Genomic DNA, 16,761 nt, shown 5'->3' with positions numbered 1-16,761 from the left:
ATCTGACGAAATAGGACTAGTGAAGAACAAAAGACAACGAGTCCGGCCTAAAAAATAATGTGACCTCGGATCTGAAACTGATGTGAAACTTTCTTTGAGATGGATCTAACATTTTGGACTTGAACACTTAGAGAATAAACATTCATCCAAACTATTTCGACTGTGTGATGTATTTTTTTAGAACCTCAAACCCTGCGTAAATTGGCATAATGTTATAATCTCATAAACAGCAACTTCTGACAATAAGTGCTGAAAATAATTGACAGTAAGTGTGTGTTAGAGCCCTGACTTCAGTCAGGAGATGAGGTTTGAGGTGAGTAGGAAGAGGATATCAGTAAATGTGGACAAGTTACGAGTATTTTCTAGCCACATACATTAAACGTGATTAGGCAGAATTTCAACGTCCATCTCAGCCACTGTATTGAAGATGGTGTGACAACAGAGCGGCTTTCACAAACTGGCGCCCGCTTCTGTTTAATGGATTAAATTCTAAGTTCATGAGAACACATCAAGTGACTGGAAGACATAATTACACACTAAACAGTGAATATTTATGAGCACAACATCATTTTTTTCTGTTGAACAACATAAATAAAATGCCTTTTTGTACCTTTAAGGACATTATCATTTTACAGGGATTTGTATAGTCACCGAGGAACGTTCTTTGTTTCCAGTTTTTGCGCAGCAGCCCTTAAACTCTTATATTCAGCCACCTTTGTATTTTCACCTGCTGATACACCAATGAAAAAACCGCTAGGTTAAGACCACAAAACTACTGGGTTAGGACTAGTGAAAAAAGACGGTCTGCATTACAGTACAGAAAAAGTGAACCACGTTTCAGAGAACCTGTCTGGGGTTTCCGTTGTTTCACGGAGGTGGGCAACTTCCTCTTGCTTGTTACATTTCCTTAATTTTGGCTACATTTTTAAGCCTTTGACTAGCTTACCGGCAAATATATCATTCCAGCTAACTCAAGATGAGGAAGTCAGAACTATTTATTTAGCAGTTTACTTTCGGTTTGCTACTAAAATGCTCAATAGGAAATAAAAGAAAAATCACTGTGACTCAGCTCTTTCTGCAGATGTGTCTCCTCTGGCTAGCAGCCAACCACGTAGTTTTTTTTCCTACCTACTACTTTAACCGCAGGCACCATCACACGCTGAAACTATCCCGCCCATAAGCGTCACTGATTCAAATTGCAGCCGAGGCAGAGGGAGAGAAAGCAGCAAGCCGGGCTGAGCACACTCACACACTCCGAGCAGACAGGCTGGCAGAGCAGCACGGAGCGAGTCACTCGCTGGAGATTCTTCACACTGTCTTTTTTTTTTTTTTTTTTTTTTTTTGGGGTGGGTGGGGAGGAAATTTTACTTACATGCGGACAACCGCGGAGCCCCCCAGGATCTAACGATGTGGACAGAGGTCGGAAAGCTCGTGCTATTACATCTGTTACTCCTGGACCTCCATTGCGCTAAAGGTAGGGGACTTGTTTCGAGGTATAGAGGGGTGAATTTGCATCGCAGCGCGGACACTGGCAACGCTTTTTCAGGGGATCTGGGTTGCCTGTTTGAAAAACAAAACAAAACAAACGAGTTGTCTGTCAGTGCGATCGGCGTCTTCTTAAGTGCCGAGATAATGTGCTGTGTGCATCGTGCGTACATACTTATGTCCGCATTTGGACTGCTATTAACGGCGGTAGGAGGTGACAATGAATGAAATAAAGGGCAGCACATGCTCTCTAGCTGATGCTGGAAGATGGAAAAAGGCTGTCAGTGGTGATGTGGTCGCTGAGTGGAGATTGTAATGGTGTGCATTGGATGCATTCTTTGTAATTGGAGCTAACATTTTGAACAGATGAAATAGCCTGAAATTGGTCTGAATGTTTAAGTGCCAGCAGGAACTTCGGCAGCAACCTAAGTTAACCAAAGGTGGCATAGTGGTACATAAACAACAGCATGCCCATTACAGTCATGGTGGAAAAAGGGATAGTTGGCATTTAAAAAACACTTGAATTATTACTTGATTACAGCAGCAACATTATTAATTGGGGCAACTTTACCAATTTCCCACTTTCATTAGTCACAAATGAAAGTTTGTCAGTTAACCTCCCAAACTTGTTTGTAATTTGTTGCATTTTTGTTTCTCTGATTCACTCCTGTGAAATTCATAATGTGATCTCTAAATGAGAAATGAAAGTGACAGACAGTTTGTCTTTCTTTCTTTCTTTCTTTCTTTCTTTCTTTTTTTAAAAAATATTTCCCTCAAAACACAGGAACTCACACGCAGTCAGAGTGTGAGACCGGGCAGTTTCAATGCAAGAGCGGAGCGTGCATCCCGATCGTGTGGAGATGTGATGGAGATGATGACTGCCCCGACAGCAGCGATGAGGAGAATTGTCGTAAGTAGCCCGTACAGAGTCTTTTGTGTTGGCTGACTAAACACAATAATTCCTTTGCTCGCTGCTTCCTGGAGTTTGAACCTGCCGTGACATATAGTTGCGTTCCTGCTTCCATAGGAGCAGGCACCTTTGGATGAACTCTGGATTTTCAGCGGCAGGCTTCAGTGTCTAAATACTGCAGTCTGGAGTGCATGTCTTGTTTTTTTCCAGAACAAGACATGCACATGAATGGATAATGGTGGATGCTGTAGATAACCGATTAAATTCCAAATATAACTTTGGAATGAATGAAGTTATACTAAGAGTTGGCTCCTAATCATTTTGCTTGGGGCCCCTCTGGAATCTCCCATTCAGTTGTTCTACACAATAGAGCGCAGAAACTGTTGATCCTGGATCAAAGTCACATGGCCACAGGAATTTTTTTACTAAGCAAACCTCTGACATGAGCAGATTTTCTTTTTTTCAAAAGATGATTTCTTTTTTTAATTTTTCTCTGGCTGTGTGGAGATAATGTCAGTCTGGTTATCAGTTCTCAGCGTTTTACAGTCTCATAATTCATCTAGCATGGTTTCACAGATGGAGTCCTATGTGAAAGGGAGCGATAGCATTTCAGGGTTATGTTACATGACATCTAAATGCTGAGTAATGCCGGCTCTTCTGAAGTACTCGGGCTCTTTGATGGGGCTAACCACTAATTTTCTGCTTTTCTGGCCTTCGGTTATTGTATTAGTGTTATGTTAGGGAAGGGGAATGGGGGTTGGTAGCTTATGCTTCTGAACTGGATCCTATCAGGAAATTGCACTGACAACCAACTTTACTAATCATTGCTTATGAATTTGTCATGGTGCTAATTGCTCAAATGGTTCCATTAGCGGCCAATTGATTCTTCACTGATGGCAGGGACCAGCACACCGAGCGCATGACTCCGTCCTCTGGCACGCCGGTTGCTGCTGATTGTCTCGAGAGTTTCATGCAGGAATGCCGTGACATTTACAGGCGCGTGTCGCTGACTGCGGAGACTGATTGGTATTATTGGACATTTAGTGGGCAATACTCGACGGTAGCTAGATTGGATTTTAATGAGCTCCGCTTCAGTCTAACAGGTTGGGTTTACTTTTTAATTGAGTATGGGTTGGGTTTTGTTTTTGTTTGTCTTGTTTTTTAAAAAGCATTAGAATGGTACTTAAGCCACAAGGTGACAGAATGACATTTCAACTGAGCTGCTCTGTCTGCACCAGAAATGTGCTCCTGTAAGCTTCAGATGTGGGTTTGATTTCCTCCTGGGCTCCCTGTCACTCTCTTGATCTGTTCTCCTGCTCAGACTCTACCTTTTATCTACTTTTTCAAGCCCCTCTCACTGTGCCTTATATACTCTTCATCCCTTGCTTGCGCTCTCCCTTCCTAACAGCTTTATGCTCTATTCTTTGAGAGCTTCAGCCCTCAGCTTGTGCTGGAAGTGATTTTTTTTTTTTTTTTTTAAATAAAAAGCCACTCACTTCTCTCACTTCTGCACCACCCCCCCCCCAAGTCTCTTGTGGCCACTTTGGCAGTGTGAATGCCCCATCCCACCCAAAAAAAAAGAAAAGAAAAAAGGTTATGCCCGCCCAGCTTAACGCCCACAAAAAGCATCAGCTGACAGGTTGGAGATAAATCCAACAGTGTGACTCTGGCTGCCAGAGTGATGCTCGGTGGCTGGCAACGCACCAGCCCTTCGAACAGATGCCAGCACTGCCACTGCTGCCACCCCACCCAGCATGAGCCCTATATAGAGAGGGAGGTGGTGGTTGAAGGGGAGGAGGAGGGGCAGATATGATTGGGAGGAACAGGATGCTGTAGGGCAGCTATGATAAGGAAAATAGAAGCAAGTAATTTTGTAGAGTGGGGGGCAGCATGGAGAAGGTCTACAGCACAATTGTGGGAAGAATAAACCCAGCGAAGCCAAATAATAAACTTTTCTGTCACTTATGATGGTGGGATAGGCTAAACAGGGTACAGGCATCTTTTAACACACTTTTATTCACAAAGAACCCTTTTAGTGCTCTTTGGTAATTTAACACGATTTCTTTTATGGCAAATTAGCCAAAGAATACAAAAAAAATGATACTGTGTAAAATTGTGTGGACATGGGACTAGTTATTCTCAGTTTCCCTGCATGAGATTTAAACAGTTTATTATGGAGAACTTATCCCAAACATCAATGTTTCCTCGAGCTTGGAGGGTTATTGGCTAAGTCGATTGTATAATTTGGTTTCTGAACAAATTGGAAGCAGGAATTACTTAAATTTCATGTGTGCAACACTGAAGGAGGACACTGCATGAAAACCTACATGCGAACATGCGTTTGTCACATAGAGTTTAGGCAGTAGTTTGTATGTAAATAAACCAGACATCATTCTTTTACACATGCCAAGGCCAGATATGACTGTCTGAGCATGTACTCCATTATCTGTATCCATCAGACGGTAGCCATATTATCCACACTCGCCCATAGACGGGTGTCCCACAGCAGGGATTACCCCTATAGTATCCTCCTCCTAGCAGCTTATTAGAATAAGTCTTGGTAGATTGGGTTGTCTTTTGTGTCCGTCTCCCTGTTCTTTCATTCTCTCTTTTCCTTCCTCCTCCTGCTCCTCTCCTCCCCTCTCCTCTCCTTCATTCTCAACATGCCTCTTGGTAGATTCTGCTCTTGTTGCCCTGGGAGACGGGTAAAGTGGTGATGGAGGTGGTGGTGGTGGTAGTTGGATTTTGTGCACGCGCTTTCTTTGTAGGGAACAGAACACTGCTGCACATGTGTGTGCATCAACTCTGTATCTCTGCTTGGCTCTGTGTGACCTATATTTCAGCTGTGGAACATACAGAAAAAAGCCCTTATCGTTTTAACAGCGGATTTAAGTGGATTTAATCACGTCTAATCCCAAGTGCTACTGTACAATCATTCCACATCAGGACTCTGTGTTAGATTTCAATTGTTCTTCCTCTTTTGCATTACTGTAGATTCCTCTCTTCCAAACTGTCTTAATCACGTGGCACTGTGATGGTCTGTCAGTTACTTTGAAGTTAAGCCTAATATTAAAAGTTCACAGGTTTAAGGATTGACGATATTAATATTAGTACGTTTCTAATCAGCCACAAAATCAAGATTAGAACTTTTGAGAGTTACTTGTATGTGGATGGTACTATGAGATGCAGCACTGCAACAGGTTCGTACTACAGAGGTCGCTCAACTGGGGTGGCTGCAGCTCAGGAAGTAGAGCAGGTCATTTACTAAGGTTTTAAGTTTGGTTATTTGATTTGATTAGCCTATGTGCCAAACTATCCTTGGGCAAGATACTGAACCCCAAGTTCCTCTCCAATACCATCAGAGCATAAATGTGTGTGAATGTTAGGTAGGAAGCTCTGGGGTAGAAAAAAGTGCTTTTGTTATTGGGGGAATGTTGTATAAATAGCTTTGAGTGCTCAACTAAAGTAGAAAAGATGTGCTTTGACAGACATTAGAACAGGTTTTGGGTTTTAGTCCCAGTAAACTGTGTAGGAGATCAACCTCACTAACTTCTGATGCACACAAAGTCATTTTGTTCAGGAAGCAGGCCCAAAATATGACAGAAGCCACTCACATCAGAAAAGAAACCCCTAGTAGGCGTCCAATAGGGAAACAGTCCAAGCATTTAAAAACCCTCCTTTGCCTGGTTTTTCTAGAGTGGAAGTCACCCCCTCAGTCATTATTTTGGTATATCCACAGATATTCATTGTGCCATTTATAAATGTTATCTCCCCAACACTTCTTGCACTAATGGATCCCTGTATCATCACACTCACGCTGCTTCTGTACTTCACTTTTGGGACTTTGCATTCATGCATTTGGATTCATAGTTTAAAGCTTGTGGCTAACCTGCATAAACCCATGTGAACCCAAAAAATATTTATTTGACTAAAGGATGTGGTTTCATGTTCTTAGTAAGTTCAGAGTTTCAGTGACTGTTCATTGGAGGAAATGTCTGCTGATCAACTAAAAAACAGCAAGTTTTGAGAAGTGATACAGGTGTGACTTATTCAACATCAAGCGATATGCAGGGGCGTACTCACTGCTGATCTGAAAGCATTTTCTGCAGCCTTTACTAATGATTCACACGCTGCTGGAACACGTTCAGCCAGAGGATAGGCACTGATTCAAAATCGTAAACCACCAATGAACTCAGAGGACCTAATGTTTCAGAACATTTACAAGCAGCGGCTGGAAGACAGAAGACATAAGGATGGAGGTAAAAAAAATTAGCAATCAGTGTGTGTGTGTGCGTGTGTGTGTGTGCGCGCGCGCGCGCGCTCGTGTGTCACAGCAAGACAATGAGTTTGAGCAGGTCAGAGAAGGGGAGCGTCTCCTCTGTGGTCTCAAAACAGCTTCCCATAGCGGAGACATCACAACACATTTCACGCTGCTTCTGTGGGTGTGTGTGGAATCAGCCTCTCTCTGTCTCACACACACAAACAGGCACACACACTCAGACACACATGACACTGTAATAAGAGACTGCAGAGAAACGCTTCAGGCATAAAAGGCATTGTACTGATAGGCTCACCAAAACACATTTGGTCACCTGCTGACCCAAACACACACATGAACGCACACACATGGCTTTCTCTCACAGCTGGGGTCAGACTTTTAATGGGAATATGAGTTTGCAGGCACCAGTAGCTTAATACATTACACACACACACAGAGACACACACACACAGACTCTGCACTTGTCTAGGTTAAAACAGCAGAAATCCACCGATCTGATATCAGGGTTAACTCCACCACTGAACGTGTTTCTAGTCCAGCTTCTTAGCAGGTCAACCACACACTACCACACATGGGGTGTGAGTGACACGTCACGTCATCTTTTAGTTTCCTGTGCTGGCACCGAGGACCTATAGCTGTGTGTGCATACGATTATGGAGTGTTGCACTAATCTTTAGAAAAGGAACCCCACTGCTGTGCGGTGTGACTATTGAGGCCCTGTGGAGCTCTCTAATTTTGTGTTTGTGAAACGGATAAGTATTGCATACTGAAGAAAAAGCTTGTCAGTAAAAAGATAAGGCTGTCCTTTAGAAACTGTTTATTTTTTTGCTTTTACTGCAATTTGAGTCTCATGTATTTTTATTTTTATTATAAAGTTGCACATTACTCCCTTTGTATTCTGCACTCAGACACCATGTATATGACTGTAATTTTTAACTGCCACTACAGACTGCAGATTAATGTCTTCAAATTCTATCAGTCTTGAAGCTAAACGGTGAGAGTCTGTGAAGCTGCATTTCACAGTGATGGCAGTTCTGTGTAGCAGTTTTCAGAAGAAATGTATGAAATGTATTGATTGCCAGTATTTGTATCAATGAAAAAGGTAATTTATTCAGATCTAAAGTAAAGCAGTGTCCTTATCCACTATTGATATGAAAAACTGCCCCTATCTTGCTTTTTTTAAAAACACATTAAAGGTTAAGAATTCTGCCTGGCTAATCCTAATACAAAAAAAATTTCTGTTAAGATTATAAATATGAAACTTAATCAGATGGACAGTTTCTCCCATGCAGCTTTGCTCACCTGACAGATGACAACCCCCAGAATTTGCCAGGGCGCCACCTTTGTCAGAGCCTGTATCATGTTCTACACTATAACAGTACCTGGCGTGTTGAATAAGTGTTGGGTGCAGTGGTGCAAAACAGCAGCAGGGTAATTTTAGCTGGGGTCAGTGCTGGCCTGAGGCGCTAACTCTGCCTTCTTTTTCTTTCGCTCTGCCTGTGTGTCCATCTGTTGGTCCGCTCTTTCTTGCTCATTTGTGGACATTTTTTACACCTCGCTGCCTCCATCGTTTCCTGCACGTTAGGGCTCTGAGTGTATGAAATAATGACTTTGTATTGACATGAAGGAAATGTAGCCTACAAACACGCTTAAAAAAAAATAGTGTGTGTGTGTGTAATAAATTGAGACTTTACTGTCTGTCTGCAGTACTTACAATCCTATTAGTTAGTGTTATTATTAGTGTGAGACTACACCTTCATCGTTAGCTTTAGGACCTGATACCAGTCACACATGGCTGATCCCTGTGCTTAGTATAAGGTATTTACATATTTTGGAAATCCAAAATTGGTTCCTGCTCCTCTGCAAAGTGACTCTCTTGCAGTAGTTTGTGAGTTCTGGTGGTATCATTTAGGGCTGAACGATTATGGAAAATAATCTAATTGCGATTTTTTTGCCCCAATATTGCGATTGCGATGCGATATGCGATTATTTTTTAAGGTATTTGTCTTCTGTATTATTAAACAAAGACAAGCAATACATCATATAGTATGGCCAATACTATATTACATTAATTTTAAACTGTTCTTTCCTGGAAGACAGACCTCTGTTATGATGACATGAGGTGATGCATGAATTGATGACTGACATTTTTATTTAACTTCTTCAATCACAACAGTATATTTGAACATACACAATAGTTTATTTTTAGCTTACAAACATCTGAGCATAAAGTGCTGACAAGGAACCCTGGTGTAAACATTAAAATGAAAGTCAGTACAATGTGCAGATTGCAGAAATATACATAAAAAAAATCAGTGGCTTTACCACACTCAGTTTTTCGACATCTGTGAACTACTAGACAGTCATTCAATTAAAAAATAATATTAAATAAATAAAACTAATAAATAAAAAATACACACATCTTACTGATCTCTGCAGTCAGTAACATTACACATAAAGTGCAAACATAATAGCAATTGTATAAACACACACACAAACACGCCTTTAAAGTTTAAAGGCGTGAAATTGGACGGTCTAGTTCTGATTAGCGTCACCGCTGTCTCGGTGGAGTTTAATAAACTCGGCCGTCTGCTTCTTGCTATCTAAAATATAACCAGACACTGGCGTAAATTCTCGACTGTCTCATACTTCTGTTTAATAAGTTTTCTGTTTGACGTTTAGTCAGCTGTGTGAAAACCAAGGAGGAACCCACCCGGGGGATTAATAAAGTTTTATTTTATCTAATCTAATAACTTTAATCTCAGCCAAACCGATTTACTCACGAACAAACAAAACACTGAAAAAAGCCCAACAATAACATTTTTAGGTTGTCTAAGTGACTTATATATTACGTTTAACCCGAGCAGCGAAACTCCGCGGTGATCTGAAAATGATGTGCCGGGAGTTGTGCCGTTCTCGGCCGCATCAGTAACCCTCGAGCTCCCGGCTAGCTGTCGAGCTGGTGGGTAGCAGACGCCTCTGAAAACGTCGAAGCACTTTTGCAAATATGGGATATCTTGATAAACCGAGCAGATATTTGATGTTTACACAACTACTTTCTCGCCTGAAAATATGTTAAAAGTTTATTTTGTGACCCTGAAAGATTAGTATGAGTAATTTTAAAACTCAGTAGCGGCCGCCATTGCTGGAAACTGGAGTTTGGCTGGGCCGCGCTATGAATTCTGGGATATGGTAGTAATTTGGACAGCCTTCGGCGCGTCGCTGTGACGTAATCGGTCTACAAATGCGGCCTCAGGAGGATGCAGCCCATGAATTTGGACATGTCCAGAGTATAATCGCAGCCTTTGCGGTTAGAAAATTGCACTTGATCATGTCGCGATATTATCGCAAATGCGATATATCGTTCAGCCCTAGTATCATTACACTTATTTCATTGTGTTTACACTCTCCCTCTCCCTTGTGTCTGTTTTGTCAGAATTAGCTTGTGCCATTTCCGAAAGATTACCTGTTTTTGTTTGCCCGCTCGACTGCAAAGTCACATATTGTTCAAAGTCAAACCCCGATAACACTACAATCCTAATTCCCCACCGCTTGTGTGTGTGTGTGCGTGCTTATATTTAGCTATGCATTGACTGTGTTGTAGTTATTATGCGCTTCCCCCCCCCCCCAACCTAGCCATGTCTGACAGGGTATCATGACATTAATCCCCAACTCAGATTAAGCGAATATCTTCATGTGCTTCCAGTTTATTATTTACATTTGCTGTAATCCTGTTTTTCACCGTGTGCTCTCTTGCCTTGTACATGCAGTCAGGATAAGGCATATGCAATGACAACTAAGAATGCTGATGAATAAAACATGGCCGCTAATACCAGTCTGCTCAGCTGACACCAAGATAGGGCACTTAAGTGCAGCATGTCAAAAGTTTTCATCATAAGTTTTTACACAGAATTTAAGTAGTGGGGGGAAGAACTCTCTAACAATGCTCCTACTTTAATTTCTGACTTATGCTTCATGAGTACTTGTCAATGCTCTGTTGTTTAGCCCGTTCATGCTGTTGGCAAAAGGATGGTAAATGTTGTTTATATGCTAAAAATTAGCCTTTTTAGCTTATGCATATTTAATATTTCATGTGTAACTCCATCTATGTGGATATAAGCAAGATGTTATCATGAAATTCAAATGATAGAATGCTTTTACAAGATGTAATTGATTCATAAATGCTAAAATTTGGTTGCTAGGCAAAATAATGACATTGTAATATCTGATATAGATTAAAAACCCTTAGGGGCCTATGTTATACCTGTGCACAAAGTTTGGTCACCATACTCTTAATCGTCTAGGAAGAGTTGAGCGGACAAAGAGGTAAACGCACAGACAGACGATATTTCGTGTTTGGATTTTGCTCCATTGTGATGTTTTGGGTTTTTTTTCTTTCTTTTTGTTCCATCTTTTTCTGCGACTCAAGTGTCTGTTGTGTTTGATCGTTGAAACAGAAAGTTTAGTTTGATTAAAGTAGGAACTGTTGGTGACTCCAGTTTGATGAGTAAACCTGTGTATTTTTGCATAGTGTTGAAATGTAGGTTTTTGTTGTTTGTTTGTTGTTGTTTTTTTGTTTTTTGTTTTTTTTTTTTTTGTCATCTGAGAAACTCGAGTTTCTGGCCCAGCACCTGCTGTAAGAAAGCAGATGGGTAAAGCCTTTGAAGATGTCGGGGGTAAAAAAAGGCAAAACTCTCAGAAAGCCTCTGGTAAACCAACTTTACATCTCAGCATCATTAGCAAGAGGAAAACACCAACTGATACAGATGCTAAAATTCTTGAATAGTTGCACAAAGAAGTGTAAAAATGTTAGCTACTGTTTCCATGACACAAATTAAATTTTTATCCATGAAGTAGCTTGTGTTGCATCTAAATACCAAATCTACTGTATATGTATGTTTCATCCAGGATGTAATTCCTCCTGTTTCAAGGTTCTAAGTCTTGTGGATGGCAAAATAATTGCCATGAACATTGTGGATAATTGATCAGTTGTTTGAATTATTCGCAATGAATGGGGAAAAAAACTATTAATCAGCTGGTTGGTGCTTGGTTTTCTACTTGTGCTTTTTGGGGGTTTCTCTTCTTTCTTTCTTTCTTTGTCATCTTCCCTCCATCTGTTTTGAATGAATCTGTTCATGTAGATTACACACAACGCATCTTCTTCACACACACACACCTCGCCAGCTCTTAAGCCTGTGAAACGGGTCTTTTACCTTGAGGGGATTTTGCTTGTCATGTGTCGCAGAATGATGGGGGTGAGGTGGTGGAGGGATAAGGCACTCTTTGATGATATACCCACTGCACAGTAATGCTGGTTATCAAGAGAAATTCTGTTGCAAAGCATAATCTTACATGCACGCAGAGGCTATGTTTTGGGGATACACACATTACTAATGTTTTACCTGCAGGATACTTCATTATCGCCTAGCGCTCACACTGTGTCAACATAAAGAGAGCGAGGGGAGATTAAAGGGTGAGGAAATGGGGAGGGAATCAACAGCAAGCACTGTTTTTTCTCCATTGATTAAGGAGAAAAAATTATTTATTTATTTTTTTAATTAAAGCACTTTTCTGATCTTCCGCTCAAAATCAGATTAAAAAGTACTTCCTATCGGAGTTACAATGTGGGGATTATTAGAAGTGTGTTTGAAGTAAAACATAAAAAGCGAATGCGCTGTAGTTGCTAGAGCGACATCAGGATACTCATGGGATGTATTGACATGCGGACTGTCCTTGGCTTTTTGGATTGTTCGCTGCTTTGCAAAGATTGTGACTTGTTGTTAAAAGATGCTGTTTTCAATGGAGGAGCCAAATCTTAAAGCAGATTGTAGTTTGGATCAGGTTTCCCTTTTTATTTGATTTCTTTCCCGCCATCAATGAAGTGTTTTAAGCAGTGACAGTTCTTTCTCTTCTTTTGCCGTGTCCCCTCCACCCCCACGTCCTATTGTGCATCATTGAAAATAATTCCTGAATGTTTGGAAGCAGGGTGATGCCTTCTGAATGGGCCCTGAGAGGCCCTCTGTCTCTCACACACACATTTTCACCTAAACTGTCCAATGCATTTAGTCCCAGGAACGTTGTTCAGGGTACTCAAAGGTTCCTTTTAGATGTTTGTCTGTGTTTAAACTGCAGAATGTATGCTAATGTAAATTTGTACATTTATGTATGTAGGGGGAAAACATTTTTCTTTATTAGAACTTTTTGGATAGTTCAGTGGAACTTCATTTACATCCTGGTTCCTGTTAGAATGATATTACCTGAAGTGCTTTAATACTGTGCCTTTATAATAATCCTCATATTAATCAAAATGCCATATAATCATATAGTGTAGTATTAAGTGGACACAGCCCTGAATAATAAAGGCCTTATAATAGGTGTCCTTCAGTTGTAGACACTCCCCCACATTTGCCTGCAGAACAGTAGATAACAGGGAACCATCTTCTAGTGGAAACTTACTGAATTGCTGTTGTTTAGACTAGAATAGGGTGCCCATCACCATTTTGAGATCCGTGGCAACATTTCATGCAGGACACATCTCCCTTCCAGAAGTAATTGTGTAAGAGAATAAAGTGTGAAATGGTCTACTGAGCAGTCTTGTCTTTCATTGGATGTGAAGTGTTGATATGTAACATTCCTCCACATGTTCAGAGATTCTGGGAAAAGCAAGACTGTTACTCTGTCCACTTCCTATTGGACAGAGTAACAGTGGATGTGTTATTGTCGTCTGCCTGCCTAGCGGCATGGAGAACCAACCTTCTGAATATGTGGATTTTCAAATTGATACCATTGGTGCATCTACTAAAAATCTCAGATGAGTTTAAATCTCGTAATCTTGACCTCAAAGTCAAGGTCAGAAGTCAAGTTTTTTGAAAATGTTGAAAACATGCTAAATTGAAAGATGTCCCCTAAGATTTAGAAATTTAAGCCATAAGTGTATGGCTTAAAAAGAGATGGAGGAAAAACATAATAAAACAAGTTGTTCGACTAACTTGGCGTTACCGACGGGAAGGTTGCAGAGTGCCCTGCAGCGGACAAGCTATATAATGTTGAGAATGGTCAAGTTTACCATCACATTATGTTAGCATAACCGTGTTGACATGGTTGAAGGGTGTTTCTCCTGTATCTTATTTACTTTATCAACTGTTATAAATGCTAAAACTGATAAGATTGCAAATAGCTAATATTGGTCAGGCTCTCTAGGCTCCATACTAACCATATAAATCACTAAAAACAGTGTGCATTGAGAACTGTGTGTGGTTTAGAGTGGACCGTATGGTGCCTGCAGCATCTGCAGTGTTATTTTATATATCTGCTTTTCCAAACAGCTCTTTTTGTTCCCTTTAGCTTTTCGAAATCAGTGTCTACATTTACATAAGCATGTGTTTATGTATATTTTCCAGGATGGGATACAAAGTGAGTCCAGAAGCCTTTTTGCGTGTCAGCTCTGTTGTTGTTGTTGTTGTTGTTGACAATTTTTGTTTGATTTGGACAGGTCTCTGAGGTTTAGCATAATTAAACGAAGCAGAAACATGATCAGCCAAAACATTTTTCAGGGATTTGTGGGAGGAAAACTGAAATTCCAGTTACTCACATACACCTACCCATCGAATTAACAGATGAAAATGGCCATAGTAGCATGACAGACCTGCATGTAGCGTATGCAAAAATCTGATCTGTACCTGTAGTCTCTCTGGTGTACACACTCATGTGCACACACAGTTTTGCATGAAGAGACTGAATACCATGAACTGCTGCTTTGCACAAGAGCGATTTTGCCTTTGTTTGGTTTCAAATTTTTAAATGTTGCTTGATGCCATCTATGTGGCCCCGGCTTGCTAATGTTGTGCTTTCGCTTGGAATATTGAATCTTACCTGACCCGTGGGTTTTAATTCTTTTGATGTGAGACATTTCTTTTTATGTTGTTGCATCACTTCAGAAAACCATTTACTTCGGGGAGTTTAAACGCCATTACCGATGAGCAGTTCACATTTATCTGCAAGCTTCTTCTCTGCTGTGTTCTGTCATTGCCTATGCCCTCCACTTCGTCACGTTATATGTGGCATCACAATTTCAACACTTCCATCTCGTCTTCCTATTGCTGCCTGTATTCAGAACTTTTTTCCCCTCCTCATTTTCTGTGAGGCTTATCCAACACCCCACAGCTTCTAGGCCCTTAATGCTGAATCCATACATCTGTTTTTACTGTATTTTCTCAAATAATAGAACTGTGGGAACACACAATACTTTTAGATGAGTTGGAACGTAAAGATTATGCGGTAGTATGATTAGCTGTTCTCGGAGAGGATTAATAGTGAAGCCCTGGCCGTCACACCATAAATGCCGAGTCTGTTTAGCAAGAAATGCTTGGGGAGGAGGAGGGGGGACTCCCCAACTGCCATGGCCCATCTGCAAGTTTTCATGCCTTGTTGCCCATGAATTTACACTTTGCAGTGCCTGCTGCGCTCAGGTGCAACCACCACTAAATCCCACAGCCATATTTAAGAAGCCAACATTTAATCCCCACAAGTAAACATCCAAAAGAAGTCTTCCAAGATAAATTCCCAGTTCCTTCTTAAAGTAAAAGGCCAGGGGAAGATTGGAGGCTGGAAGTACGAAGTGTTCGAAGTACTTTTCAGCAGACTTAGAAAGAAAAACCTGACACTCCGATTCCCAAAGCCAAAAAATAAAGCATTTTGAGCATGGAAACCTTACTTACTTTTTATTGTTATAGTTTTAATGTTTCGGGGGGGGGGGGGGGTTGTTTTTGTTTTTATATTTGCCTTCCCAGCTTTGGAAACTGTTCCAGACAATAAATTATTAAAACTCAGAGTAAAATTTAATTAAAAAACAAACAAAGCAAAAAATAAAGCCTTTATACAAGTCTGAGTTGCAAACCCAAATTTCCAGAACAAATGTGTATATTAGAAAGATATCTTCTGGAAATATTGTCATCACATAACAACACATGTGCAAAGCAGACCTTCTATAACACACACACATGCATCTATCTCACTCAGCATGGAGTGACCCAGTTGTGACAGACCACAGGCAGTAGTTAAACATAATTGGCCCGCAGTGTTGTTACAGTGATGTTTTTTTTTTTCCCTCCATGTAATGGTTTTATTCCACCTCTTTAGGCCCAGACAAGACCACTTGGTCCCGTTTCTTGTGTGTTGATGTGTTCATAAGTGATCATAGAGGTTAATTAAACCCTGACACTCTTTGGATGAAACACCTTTTGGTGTGTACCTGTACTTTGTAGTTTGAATTTAACCTTCATTGCACTATTGAATGATGGACACTGCTGGTTAGCCAGCAGTTATATGTGTAGAGTATGTAGTAGAGATGGCACGATACCACTTTTTTATGTCCGATACCGATATCATAAATTTGGATATCTGCCGATACCGATATGAATCCGATATAGTGTTTTTTAATCAACAAAACTGTTTTTTAAATATCTTGCTGCATTTTGTATAAGTTCATACTCAAGTTTAAAACAACAACTACACTAAAGCTATTCTGTTATACCTGTATGCAAAAAAAAAAAAAAAAAATTTCATAGTTCAGCAATACTGATCAATCTAATAAACTTAAACCTACACCATCCTCCCTATTCTGGTATTTTAAAGAGTACTTAGCATAAATATTAAGCAACCTAACTAATAGGGTTCCAACTCCCAGCAACAACAAAAATAAATAAATAAAAAATAGGGAACCACCCCTCACACTCCACCTCATGATGCTTAATCGACGTAATCAACCTTAATTTGATGCAGTGTGAAAAAAAAAAATGCACAGAAATCAATTATTTTTCAAGTAATATTAAATAGATTCAACATCTTTCTTCAACAAAATTGCAGACTGCACAGATGGTACCTTCCCAAAGGGAAAAAGTACTATAGCTTACTAGGGTATATATATTAGACTTAATAGTTACTATATACAGTAATTGACTTCTATTCATTTTACATCAAATTAAAACTTTGGGTGTCAGATAATTATTTATTAAAAGCTAGACATTTTAAATGAGAATAAGAAAGAAAAGTATGTCTTTGTGCCCCCTTTTCCCTGTTAATGCCCTAT

At 40.2% G+C, this 16,761-nt stretch overlaps 1 protein-coding gene across 1 annotated transcript in view; it reads left to right on the top strand.

Annotated features, from left to right (window-relative positions):
• The first annotated feature begins 1,407 nt into the window (after positions 1 to 1,407).
• Positions 1,408 to 16,761, top strand: part of lrp8 (low density lipoprotein receptor-related protein 8, apolipoprotein e receptor) — a 189,031-nt gene continuing 173,677 nt past the window's right edge. Inside the window, exons 1-2 of the mRNA XM_085375705.1 lie at positions 1,408 to 1,474; positions 2,270 to 2,395. Coding sequence (XP_085231831.1) covers positions 1,408 to 1,474; positions 2,270 to 2,395 — 193 coding nt within the window. The remainder of the gene's footprint in view (positions 1,475 to 2,269; positions 2,396 to 16,761) is intronic.

Source organism: Diplotaxodon limnothrissa, linkage group LG17 (assembly GCF_057381915.1).
Source record: "Diplotaxodon limnothrissa isolate DT_005_m linkage group LG17, D_limnothrissa_male_GT1.1, whole genome shotgun sequence".
Lineage (NCBI taxonomy): Eukaryota > Metazoa > Chordata > Actinopteri > Cichliformes > Cichlidae > Diplotaxodon > Diplotaxodon limnothrissa.
Note: the sequence above shows the minus strand (reverse complement) of the source record. Positions and strands in the feature narration are given on the sequence as shown.